At 39.8% G+C, this 13,570-nt stretch overlaps 1 protein-coding gene across 13 annotated transcripts in view; it reads left to right on the plus strand.

Annotated features, from left to right (window-relative positions):
• CAB39L (calcium binding protein 39 like) overlaps positions 1-13,570 on the plus strand; it is a 102,730-nt gene that overhangs the window by 55,217 nt on the left and 33,943 nt on the right. For all 13 annotated transcript variants that reach the window (XM_003130971.6, XM_005668407.3, XM_005668409.3 and 10 more), the window contains 2 exons: positions 2,900-3,064; positions 8,629-8,747. In XM_003130971.6, coding sequence (XP_003131019.2) covers positions 2,900-3,064; positions 8,629-8,747 — 284 coding nt within the window. The remainder of the gene's footprint in view (positions 1-2,899; positions 3,065-8,628; positions 8,748-13,570) is intronic.

Raw genomic sequence — 13,570 nt, forward strand, 5'->3', positions numbered from 1 at the left:
AGGGTCAGTTATCCTTATGTATATTACATTAATTTTTACTTTTTTTTCAATAGTATCTAACTAGTTTTCTACTATAGTTTTAAAGTCCTACCAAGCAGGCTTCCTCAGAGGAAGGGGTTTCAGTGTTTTAGTTATTCATTCAAAAAGACATTGAATTCTACATACTTAGTTTGTCTCTAAAGTGACTAATTTGTGGCAAGATTCAGGATAATCTATAAAATAAATACCCTTGAGTTAACCATATCTTTCTGTCCCAGTGAATGATACAATATTGTATTCTTGTAAGGAATGTAGAAGTATGTTTTTAATTCTAGTGTACTTTGTAATATTGTGCCATAGATTGGCCCAATATAATGAAGAAATGACCTTCATATAAGAGTCATCTGGGAGTTCCCATCGTGGCTCAGCGGAAACAAATCTGACTAGCGTCCATGAGGACGCAGATTCGATCCCTGGCTTTGATCAACAGGTTAAGCATCCGGCGTTGCTGTGGGCTTTGGTGTAGGCTGGTGCAATAGCTCCAATTCGACCCCTAGTCTGGGAACCTCTGTATGCCAAGAGAGCAGCCCGAAAAATACAAAAAAAAAAAAAAAAAAAAAAAAAGAGTACATCTAAATGACAAAAGAGAGAAAAAGGGAAAAACCATAGAAAGATACTAATTTTCATTGGTAATCAGGAAAAGACCTATTAGAACCCCAGTAAATTCATATTACATACCTACTGTCCTGTCGAAAATGAAGACGGTCTGATGGTATAAAATGTTGACAGGTGTAGAGAGGAAAAAGAACTTTTATTCACTGTGAGTGATAAAGTGTAAATTGGTGTTGGAAAATGAGTTTAGTGTATTATTGTTAAACTTGAAGACTCTGTGTTCTAAGACCCTGCAGTTCCCTCCTAGTGTGAGCTCTGGAGATGCTCTTGCACACATGCACCAGGATGCGTGTGCAAGAAGGGTCAGAGCATCGTTGTTCATGGTAACCCTTCAGCGGAAACAACCCTGATGTCCATTAACGGTAGAACTGAGACGTGGTGGTCCAGCCATGGATGGGCTGCTACAGGGCAGTGAATGTTACAGAGCTGCTGCTCCCTGCAGTGCAAGGATGAACCTCACATACAGAGTTGAGGGAAAGGGCACATCATCACTGGGTACGGGGACTATTCCACATCTGCAGAAACAACTGTGTTGTTTTGGATGTAAACATAGGTAAGAAAATTATAAAGAAAAGTAAATAAATGATCATCATCAAAGACATAAAAGGATTAACTTCTAGGCTGAACAGGGGGCATTCAGGTGACTTCTGGGATGCTCAAAATGTTCTATTTCTTGACCTCTGTTATGGTCATACAGGTGTTTGCTTTATCATTATTTTTAATTTTCTATATATTTAAAGTACTCTTCTGAGGATATATCTCAGAATTTAAGATACTTCCAACCTTTGATAAATGAAGGATTGTTTCAGTTGTATCATAAAATGCATCTGTAAATTAATTTTTTAGTAGCATCATGCTACTGTGTTATTTTTTGTTATTTTGCCTTATTTTCTTCCTTCATTTATAATGGTTAGAGTGCAGTACTTGAAAGTAATAAAACTATATTTCTTAAAAATATTTAGTAAATTGTTAACTAATTGGCCTGTTCTCCTGTCCTCACTTGCTTTTTAAAAAAATCTTCTACTGAGTATAATTAAGATACCATATATTCCACCATTTCAAAGTGTACAATTCAGTGGTCCTTAGTACATGCACAAGGTTATGTAAGCATCACCACCACCTAACTTCAGAACATTTTCAGCATTTCATTCTCCCCTCCCCAGGCCCTACTACTCACTAATGTACTATCTCCCTCTATGGATTATCCTATTATTCTTTAAAATATAGCGAGAATTTTTTTTAAGCTTTTTTTCTTTTTTTTTTTTTTTTTGGCTGCCTTGTAGCATGTGGAGTTCCCCAGGCAAGGGACCTACCTTGCAGCTGCAGCAACACTGGATCCTTTAACCCACTGTGCCAGGCCAGGGATTGAACCTGTGTTCTTGCACTGCAGAGATGCTGCCCATCCCGTTGTGACACAGCTGGAACTCCTAGATTTTTTTTTTTTTTTGTTTTTTTTTTTGCCATTTTTTAGGCTGCTCCTGCGGCATATGGAGGTTCCCAAGCTAGGGGTCCAATCGGAGCTGTAGCTGCCGGCCTACACCAAAGCCACAGCAACGTGGGATCCAGCGCGTCTGCGACCTACACCACAGCTTATGGCAACGCCGGATCCTTAACCCACTGAGCAAGGCCAGGGACCGAACCCTCAACCTGATGGTTCCTAGTCGGATTCGTTAACCACTGCACCACGACGGGAACTCCCGGAACTCCTACTTTTTAAAAAGTTTGATAGATAACCAAAAGATAATAGTTATGTGTGAGGGATCAGAGGATTGACAAAGTTTATGGGTTTTGACAATATATGCTTTTATACCTACTCAATTAAAAAATCAGAATAATAGGGATTTGTTGAAAAAACATTAGCAAATGCTTTAAATAAAGACACTAGCTACTGATAAAGTCTTCCCAATATCAGTGAAGACTCTTCAATTTAATTTAAAAGTCAAGTTTATAATCAGTTACTAGCAGAGTTCACTATAAGTATGATTTAAAGGAAGTTTATTTCAATTATGTTAAGTAGAAATACTCACTTCAATTATGTTAACTAGGTAGAAATACTACAGATCTCTCTTCTACAAATAAATGTTAGTAACATTTTCCGAAATAAAAACAGTGCCAGCTAAATGGTTCTCGTTTGTGTGTAACTGTACAGAGTTCTTTAATCATAAATAACTGGGACTCTGGAAGTGGTGTTTGTTTGTTTATAGCTTGAAATTTTTTATTACTCTAACTATTAGCATATTGTCACTAGGCTTCAGAAGAAGTGTCAAAATCACTGCAAGCAATGAAAGAAATTCTGTGTGGGACAAATGACAAGGAACCCCCTACAGAAGCCGTGGCTCAGCTAGCACAAGAACTCTACAATAGTGGGCTGCTGGTGACACTCATAGCCGACCTACAGCTCATAGACTTTGAGGTAAAGTATCTGTAAAAGGAGGACAGTTCTCCTTACAATTTTTATATACATGACTACCGATACTGGTCTGTAATTTTTTGTTATGACTTTATATATTATTTTAAAATCCCATCTTCCCCCCTAAAACTTCTAAAATCACCTTAATCTTTTTTTTAAAAAAAAGCAGAAAGTGTGCCATAGTTAAGTTTTATGCAGCTAAGTAGCAAAGTTAGTGGTTAATAATAATAGACAGCATCTGTTGAGTGCTTACTGCCTGTTGTGCAGTTTCCAAGCACTCATTTAATTCTTCAAGCAAAGTATGGTATTGTATGATTTGCCATGTTTTATAGATGAAGAACCTAAAACTCAAAGATATTAGGTAATTTTTTCAAAGTCGCAAAGTTACTAAGAGCCTAAGCTGAGATTCAAGTTTATTGTCTCCCAAGCCTGTTCTTTTTTGGGCTGGTAGGGGAGTGGGAGCGCACTCACGGCATATGGAAGTTCCCAGGCTAGGGGTCAAATCTGAACTTCAGCTGCCGGCCACAGCCACAGCAATGCCATATCTGAGCTTCTGCTACCTACACTGAAGCTCACGGCAACTCACTGAGGCAATGCTGGATCCTTAACCCACTGAGCAAGGCCAGGGATCGAACCCGTGTCCTCATGGATACTAGTCGGATTCACCACTCCTGAGTCACAACAGGAACCTCTCAAGCCTGTTCTTTTAATCAAAATATTTATACCAATAATTTAAGACATTTGTTAAATGCTACTAATATAGGATATTTATCTCATTTTGAAAGCAATTATACCTAATTACCTAAATAATAAAGAAAACAACAATCTAGAAATGTAAGTGGTGAATATGTGTAAGTGGTTGATTATCTGCAGTATACCTAACTTAAAACAGTGGTATTTCAATGAACTATATGTACATAAGGCACGTTTCAATGATGGAAGTCTTGGTTTTGATTTGTTTGTTGTTTTGTTACTGCTATCAGGCTCTTGATACTATCAGATAAGTGTCTGAATCTCCATTAATTCTCAGAGATAGCAGAGAATGGGGATTTCTAAATTACCTTTTAGTTTTGTCGAGTAAAAGGAGACTCATTACAGTGATTAGACCAGGATAAGGTCAGGACTCTGGGGATCCATGGAAATACTAGCTCACAGCTCTCTGGACGCTTAGATGGGGAGGAGCTTGGCTAACTGGGGCCGAGGAGGAGGAAGGCAGAGCAAGACAGTTCTGGAGATGTGAAGCCAGGCGTGTTGGATCAACACTGACTGAGGGCGCTACAGGGCCCAGACTTCAGCCTAGCCTGCCCTTCTGAAAGACTTGAGTTTTTCTTTCCTTCACTCTCTTATCTGTTCCTCTAACTTTGACATTTTCTGCTCAATAACCTCCTTTCCTACTTTTTCCTCTTGTCTGGCTCATCACTCTCCTTCCCCACCTAACTCCCTATTTCCTTTTTAAACTGGGCCCGTGTGGAATTCAAGCGTAGTTTATCACTGTATTGAAACTGGGCACGTGGAATTAAAGTGTAGTTTATTATTCGTTTTATTAATTAATTAAATTTATTTATTTATTTATTTATTTGCTTTTTTAGGGCCAAACCTGTGGCAGATGGAGGTTCCCAGGCTAGGGGTCCAATCAGAGCTACAGCTGCCAGCCTACGCCAGAGCCACAGCAACGCCAGATCCGAGCTGAATCTGGGACCTACACCACAGCTCACGGCAATGCCAGATTCTCAACCCACTGAGCAGAGCCAGGGATCAAACCTGCAACCTCATGGTTCCTAGTCGGTTTCTGCTGTACCACAACGGGAACTCCAGTTTTTTAATTTAGTTAAAAACAAGATATTATGGACATTTGTAGGAGCTATGCGTAGTGGAAAAACACTTGACTTGGATTTAGAATTGTTTATAGAGTCCCTGCTCTGCCATTTAATAGTAAATAACCCACTTGAGACTTAATTTTCTCATCTATAAAATAACATGAACTTACAGCATTTTTTAAAATACTGAACTAAGTAAAACTTATATACATATATGTTATGGAAGAACACTACGTATACAAATACATACAGATGTCAGAGAGTATATCCTCATCTTCTCTAGTTTATTTTTGTTATAACCCTTGATGTTTGTTTCTTTGTTTATTATTTTAGTTTTAAATTCAGTTGGTGGGTCACAGTAAATGGCAAACTCCCTGCTCTTGGATTACACTATTATATTTCTATAAATCTCCTATTGTTTTGCGCATTTCTCTGAAAGCAGCAATATATTGAGCTGTTATCATCAATAATTAATATGGTAGCTTATGTAAGTTTATGAGATTAGCCTAACTTGTAATGGGATGCTGGAAGGAATAGGACCGAGGGTGGTTATGAGTCAGAGATGAGACTTAGAGATGAGTCAGAGATGAGATGTTGAGAGGTCTAGAAGCCTTGAGCAGCCACAGAATAGCATAGGTTCAAAGTGCTCACCAAGAACAGGGGAGATGGGAGTACAGCTAAGAAAAACTTTGGATGCCTCACAGCTTTGTGCAGCAATGGCTTAGGTAACGAAATGGAACAGTAAGAATCGCCTATGCAAACGTCCCTTAATTTACATGGTATACTGAAAATGAATTTAGAGAAGAAGTTTACTTAAAAATTTTGGGGGGGATTAATACATTGATTGCCTAAATATTAAATTATACATTTTCAAGTAGGCTTTTACTCTCTGGATCCTTTGTAGGGGAAATATCCTTCTGAATATTTGACCTTTCCATGTAGCTGAAGATTAACTCTTCAAATGCAGAGAATTAAGTAGATTACTTTTGTGGATTACTTCACATTTGCTTTATAAAATACATTATATACTTGCCTCTCCTCCAAAATAATATATTAGATACAATAAGTTTTTTTACTGATGACTCAACATTATCATTTGAAGGTCCGTCATTGTGATAATCACAGACAGTTCTTTTTTTTTCAGCTTTACTGAGGTATAATTGACCAGACAGTTCTTGACTTTGTTCATTCAATTGATGCCTAGAACATTGTTATAAATAAATGTGAAATTCGGTAGGTGAAGCTGTCCTCCTTGATCAAGCCCATAGAAAAGAAATATTTACAAATACTTTTGTGGTTGAATGAATGAATGAAAAACAGTTAAAAGTGAAAACAGTTCAGTTTTGTTGTGTTGTTTTTGGCTGCACATATAGCACTCAGAAGTTCCCAAACCAGGGATCAAACCCAACCTGTGCCACAGCCGTGCTGCCAGAGTCTTAATCCACTGAGCTACCAGGGAACTCCTGAGAACAGTTCCGTTTTAAGCATTCCACCAACTACATACTCACAGCATTTGCAGGAAGGAGACACCATTACTAACAGCATTAGCCTACTTACAGAAATGTGCTGTATATATCCATGCACTGGAATCATGAATGATCCGCCTACAGGCAGCAACTTTTCTTCTCAAGCTTAAAGTATCCATCTAAATAGTGACCACGTGATAAAACTCCTCTTAACTTTAAGGCTCGGTCTGATCACACAGAACCCCACTGTCCTCATCTCTTGGTTCATCGGTAGCTCTGGTACAGCCCCTTTTGCACTGAGAGTATCTTGAGTACTAGAACTGCATTTCTCACACCTAGTGCCATAGCCATTGGTTGGATCAATGTAGGAACGAGAATGAAAAATAGAAGCAGAGGTCAGGGAGATGGACCACAGGAAGATGTCCTAAGACACAGCAGTAAGCCACTGCTCTTAAAGAATGAGCCAATGTGTAGAAGATAATTCAGGAGTAATGGTAATATGTCAGTAAGCGAATAGCCTCTCCTGGGGCTTCTTTGAAGAGTGTAACAGTCATTGGACTGTAAAAATCTTTGGCATGTTTTTATAACAGGAAAGGAAAATTATTACTTTAGGGATGGGCTGCAGCTCTGCAGCTTTTGCCAGATAAGCTAAAAGGACGGAGCACTCCTTACAGAGCAAAAAGGAAACTTTTGTTTACGAGAGACACCTACATGGGCTTTTTCGTTAGTTGTGAAGGTGCAGTCTCTAGGCAGTGTTTGGAAGGAGAAGACTGAAAGAAAAGAGATTAGATTTCCCTTTGCAGAGTAGAATAACAGAAATTTGAGAAATGCCCTCTCTTTGGCTAAATTCGATAGGAGTAAGAGAAGGGTTTGGAGTAAGGGAGAGAGAAGGCTCCAAAACTGAGACAGAGGAAGGGGCTTAAAGATTGCTGAGGAATCTTTAGTAACAGTGACGTGTAAGATTCAAGTTGAAGTTGTTTCTGCCTTGTGCTATAATTACCCTTTGTTACCCTTAAACCCTTGGTAAAAACAACTATGAACTAATAATACATGTGGGATGAGGAAGAAGTGGTTTTCTACACTTGGGATAAACAGTATATAAAATAACTAGTTGAGAAAATAACTAGTTGTAGGAGACAAGACAATGAACAAAGGCTGAGAGGAGCTAGGAGCAGGGGTTTGAAATCCGGAGCCACCGATGGTGATAGTGGCCCAGGGCGTTGCGGAGATTGGGTGGCAGAGACTGACTCGGGAATCTGTGAGGCAAATCCATTTTCTCCTTCAGGAATCAGAAGGAAAGGGGTCCATTGGGGTGAGGAAAGTACTGGAGGATCCTCCTGTTACGTGACTAAGGGCTAGAGGGCAGACCTTTGGGTTAAAATTGTTTAAAAAGAAAATCTCATTACTTTATAGCCATAAATTTTCATCTAATCCCTTAAGCCTTAAAATTGCTGACAGAAAAAAACTACTTCAGCATATTCTCATGAGGTTTTTTTTTTAAAAAAAGTTGTGGCTGATATTGCAAGGTTTCTAATTTGTGGACTCAGGATCAAACTCAGAGCTGTGTTTTTTGAGGTTTGGCCACTGTTCAAGACCCAGCGTTAGACTCTTTGATGTTTTGAAACCCAATGCGATAAGAGATCAAAGGATGAAAATGTATTGCATGTAAGAGTTGGTGCATTCACTTTAAAGGCAGGTGTGCCTTGCAAAACCAGAGTGGATGCAAAGTCAACTGTTCAGGTTGACTTAGAAAGCAGCTCAAAGAAGCAGAAAACTTTCTACTATGATAACTTGATCTCCAGTGATTATTTCTTGCAACGTTTTTTAAAAATAAGCAAGACAAGCCCTCCAGGATTAGCTTCTCAATAAGCCATTTTATGGTCCTGAGTGACTGAAATTTTCCATCCCCTAAAGATCCTTTTCTGTCCCTGGCCCTGACTAAAAAGTGGTCCTTAACGTTTGGTTTTCTTGCTGTAAAAATGAGAAGTGGTAAAGCCTCCAGACACAAGCTTTGATTGTACTTTTTGCATTTAACAATTTGAAGTGCTTACTGTGTGTAGGGCATTGATTTTATTTGGTAACTTGATTCTGTTTAGTTGTTTGTATATCTTGCACCTATCATTAGGCAAATTAAGTCAAAGAATTCATGATCTCGGGTGGGAAAATACTATGTCCTATTAAATGGAATGAGGGGTGTGCGTGAGAACAACTTTTGAGATAATTCACATACCATACAATTCACCACTTACAGTGTAAACTTAATGCTTGTTTGTTTCTTTTGCAGGGGAAAAAAGACGTGACCCAGATATTTAACAACATCCTGAGAAGACAGATAGGCACTCGGAGTCCTACCGTGGAGTACATTAGCGCTCATCCTCACATCCTGTTTATGCTCCTCAAAGGGTAGGTGCATGCTTCCCTTTAAAGCAGGTTTGAGTTTAGAAAACATGTTAAAAGCACATAGTATTAGCCTCATTTGAGATAGGATCAGGTTGCTATTCATATCTGCCATATGAAGTCAGCCCTCCAAATGTGTGTCTCCAAGACTGCTTAGGCTGCAGCATAATCCTTTCTAAGCAAAGTTCCTTCCCTTTACTGCCTTTCTTTCCTCCACGTTCCTCTTGCTTCTTCCTATGACATTATTGCTTGTGCTTCCCATTCTGCCCCTTTTCTTTCTTTTCTTTCTTTTTTTGGTCTTTTTAGGGCCGCACCTGCGACATAGGGAGATGCCCAGGTTAGGGGTCCAATCAGAGCTGTAGCCACCGGCCTACACCACAGCCAGAGCAACGCTGGATCCAAGCCATGTCTGAGACCTGCACCACAGCTCACGGCAACACCGGATCCTTAACCCACTGAGCGAGGCCAGGGATGGAACCTGCATCCTCACTGATGCTAGTCAGGTTGGCTAACCGCTGAGCCACGATGGCAACTCCCCATTCTGCTCTTTTTCTAGCTGCTCAGTTACCCTCTTTGCAGAAGACTGAATCCCCTCATTACACAAACACACAACACACACACACACACACACACACACACACTATCCCTTCAATGGCGAGCAACTGCTAAGGTGACCTTCTTCCATGTGGGGACAGAGTAAATATCACTATATCTATATGGGACCACAGGGCAGCCAAAAAATTAGAGTCTAGTCAGATCATAGAATCCCTGATTATTGCGTTTTATGCATACTCACTTACAAATGTCCCTTGGGCATTTTGAGGCTACTGTAACTCCTAAGACTGGGAATCTAGATATAACAAGGTGTGAGGACAGCAGACCATCTTTTGCTTCCCCTTTCCTGTTTCTCTACTTCACTATCTTGAACCTGGCGTGCTGTTCCATACCTAGTCCATCTCAGCCGGGTGCCATTCCCAAATCCTTTCTTACACATTTAGAAACATTATATCAGGAGTTCCTGTCATGGCCCCGTGGAAACGAACCCAACTAGTATCCATGAGGATGCAGGTTCCATCCCTGGCCTCACTCATTGAGTTAAAGATCCAGCATTGCCATGAGCTGTGGTGTAGGTAGCAGACACGGCTCGGATCCTGTGTTGCTGCGGCTGTGGCGTAGGCCTGCGCCTACAGCCCCTATTCGACTCCTAGCCTGAGAACTTACATGTGCCACGGGTGAGGCCCTAAAAAGACAAAACAAAACATCAAAGTAATCATACCAGGTAGTTTAAAAACCAGATATCAACGGACAGCAGCTCTTTTTTTTTTTTTTTTTTTTTTTTTTTTTTTTTTTTTGCTTTTTAGGGCCACACCTGCAGCATGTGGAGGTTCCCAGGCTAGGGGTCTAATCGGAGCCACAGCTGCCGGCCTACAACACAGCCACAGCCATAGCAACTCCAGATCCGAGCAAGCTGCGTCTGTGACCTACACCACAGCTCACGGCAACACTGAATCAACCCACTGAGTGAGGCCAGGGATCAAACCGGAAACCTCATGGTTCCTAGTCAGAGTCGTTTACCGCTGCGCCACGACGGGAACCCCCGACAGCAGCTCTTTGCCTCTTCCTTCTCCATACCTCAGTCCCACTGCCCAAAGGCAACCACTTTCATCTTTTTTATTTGTTCATCTGGTATTTACCTCTATATTATAAATAATGGGTTTTTATCAATCTTTTGATTTATCGATTTTAAAAATTATCTTTTAACTTTCTCATAGACTAGGTGATGATTTAGTTTTTCCACTGCCACTATAAATCCATTTTCCTTCCCCTCAGCCTCCCAAAATGCTTTTCATGATTTTTTTGTTTGTTGGTTTTTGGCCACCCCATGGCACATGGAGTTCCTGGGCCAGGGATCAGATCCAAGCCACAGTTACAACCTATTCTGCAGCTGTGGCAACACCAGATCCTTTAACCCACTGTGCCAGGTGAGGGATCAAACCTGCATTCTGGTGCTGCAGAGATACCTATTGTGCCAGGACAGGAACTCCCAAATTTTTTAATTTTATTAAAAAGTCACATTTAGGAGTTCCCTGGTAGCCTGGGGGTTAAGGATCTGGCATTGCCACTGCTGTGACTCAGGTCACTGTTGCAGCATGGGTTTGCTTCCTGGCTCGGGAACTTCCGCATGCCATGTGTACAGCCAAAAAAAAAAAGTCACATTTATATTATTACAGCTATATAATTAGTATTCATTGTGGAACAAGGCAGTGTACTATGATTACTTGGTGTTTTAGGACAAAATATCGTTTTTACTAGAGAATTAGGTCTTTTAATTCTGGAAAGGGAAATATGCTTGTGTCATGTAGCAATTAGGGTAGACTAAACTTCTAACACACCTTAAGCTTTTTTTTTGGTAATGATTTTTATTTTTTCCATTATAGCTGGTTTGCAGTGTTCTGTCAGTTTTCTACTGTACAGCAAGGTGACCAGTCACACATACATGTATACATTCTTTTTTCTCACATTATCCTCCATCATGCTCCATCATAAGTGACTAGTATAGTTCCTAGTGCTGTACAGCAGGATCACACCTTAAGTTTTGTAACAATTAGACCCCAGAATGGAGGGGCCCCACTAGAAGCTAAGTTTATTTTTTCACATAATAGAGAAGAGCAGATGTTCCAGGCCAGCAGGGGTTCCTTCCACATGTGACTCCTAAAATCACTTTGCTGATTGCCATGTCGGCCCACTGGAAGGCAAAAACACATGAGAGAATTTATGAGCCAGGCCTGGAAGTGGCTCACGTTTCTCCCACTCACTTTCCACTTAAGAGCACTTAGTTGCTTGGCCTCTTAATTCTTAAGGGCACCTGAGAAGTGTTACAGTGTCCAGGAAGAAGGGGAGAAGGATTTCTTGTGGACAGCTAACATTCTGTCACATGCGGTTTCTTTGAAAATTTATTCCCGCTGTTTTCTGTGTTCTCATTTTCTAGATCCTCTCTTAGTCAGAGTTAAATCTCTGGGATTGCTTTCTCATCTCTTCTATTACTGTGTCTTTGTCTTTTTGTTTTACTTGTCAGAAGATGTTCTTAATCGTTTCTTCCACTGAAGATACTGAATTTTCCTTTCAGCTACCCTGTTTTTAATTTATAAAAACTCTTTTTTGTTCCCTGATTCTTCCTTTCTCTGTCTCTTGCACTTCTTGGTTCTGTAACCTTGGGCAAATCACTGCTCCTTTCCAAGCCTCAGTTTCCTTACTTGTAAAATAAGCGTAAAATTTGTGACAATGCCTTTGCACTAAAGTAGTGTTGCATTCTTTTTTTTTAATTCTTTCTAATTTTATTTTATTTTATTTTATTTTTTTTATTTTTGTCTTTGTTGTTGTTGTTGTTGTTGCTATTTCTTGGGCCGCTCCGCGGCATATGGAGGTTCCCAGGCTAGGGATTGAATCGGAGCTGTAGCCACCGGCCTACGCCAGAGCCACAGCAACGCGGGATCGAGCCGCGTCTGCGACCTACACACAGCTCACGCACGCCGGATCGTTAACCACTGAGCAGGCAGGACCGAACCCGCAACCTCATGGTTCCTAGTCGGATTCGTTAACCACTGCGCCATGACGGGAACTCCCATTTCTTTCTAATTTTATTAACTCTCAACCCTTGAATACACTTTTTTTTTTTTTTTTTTTTTTTGTCTTTTGTCTTTTCAGGGCCAGACCTGTGGCATATGGAGGTTCCCAGGGTTGGGGGTCAAATTGGAACTACAGCTGCTGGCCTACACTGCAGCCACAGCAACACCAGATCCTTAACCCACTGTGTGAGGCCAAGGATCGAACCTGCAACCTCATGGTTCCTAGTCAGATTCGTTTCCACTGCACTGTGATGGGAACTCCTAGTGTTGCCTTCTATGCCTTTGACTATGCATTGTCAGGAGACCTGTGTTTTCAGTCAGGGTTCTGCTTCTTACTTGCTAGCCCTGGGACTAAGTTACCTAACTTAAGACTTTTATATATGGTAGGGTATAATATATTTTATACATTTATACATTATATTTGCTTTGTAGAAGATGTGAAAATCTAGCATAATGGGGTATTTATTTTTAAAATTAAGTTGGTGAAGAATTACAATTGATATTGAAGAAAACAACTGTATTTTCCCTTTCTAGAAATAACAAGGCAGAAGATAAACAGCTAATTGTAAATGTTATTCATTAATAATTTAACTGCTGAAACATATTGCAAATCTATAGTGAGCCTTTGTTCCTTATGATGTGCACAGGATTCATTAATGTATAATTGTCCCTGAGGTTTCTCCCACCCCCTCCCCCTCTTTCAGCAGAGAGTAGAGAAAAACCTAGTTATGAGAAGCCAGGCATCCTTATATTTTAAATATGAACTCTTCTATTCACTAATCATCTATATTCACCAGTAATCCTATTTTAATGGATAATATGTAATAATTATGTCATTTTTCTGCATTTAAGAAAAAACTTGGCTTTCATTTATTTTCTAATATGTGGGAAAATAATTCTGAATCATTTAATTAAAAAGCCCCTTTCTTAATATACAGATTTCTCAGACTCTGTTTTCATGTACTTATAGCACACCGTAGAAAAATAGGCATTGTTTATTAAGCGTAACTTCCTTAAATCTGTTTCATCAGGAAAGTGTTGTAAAATATCTTTCCATTTCTTCTGAAAAGTAAAAAGTAGTTTAGTTTGTAAAGCTAAAACTGCTTATTAGTTTGTTTAGGGGTCTACAATAATAATAATAATAATAACAGTACTAATAATAGTAAGTAACAGTAATAGTAGTGATTAACATAGTACTTACTG

The sequence above is a fragment of the Sus scrofa genome, chromosome 11, assembly GCF_000003025.6.
Source record: "Sus scrofa isolate TJ Tabasco breed Duroc chromosome 11, Sscrofa11.1, whole genome shotgun sequence".
In the NCBI taxonomy this organism is placed as follows: domain Eukaryota; kingdom Metazoa; phylum Chordata; class Mammalia; order Artiodactyla; family Suidae; genus Sus; species Sus scrofa.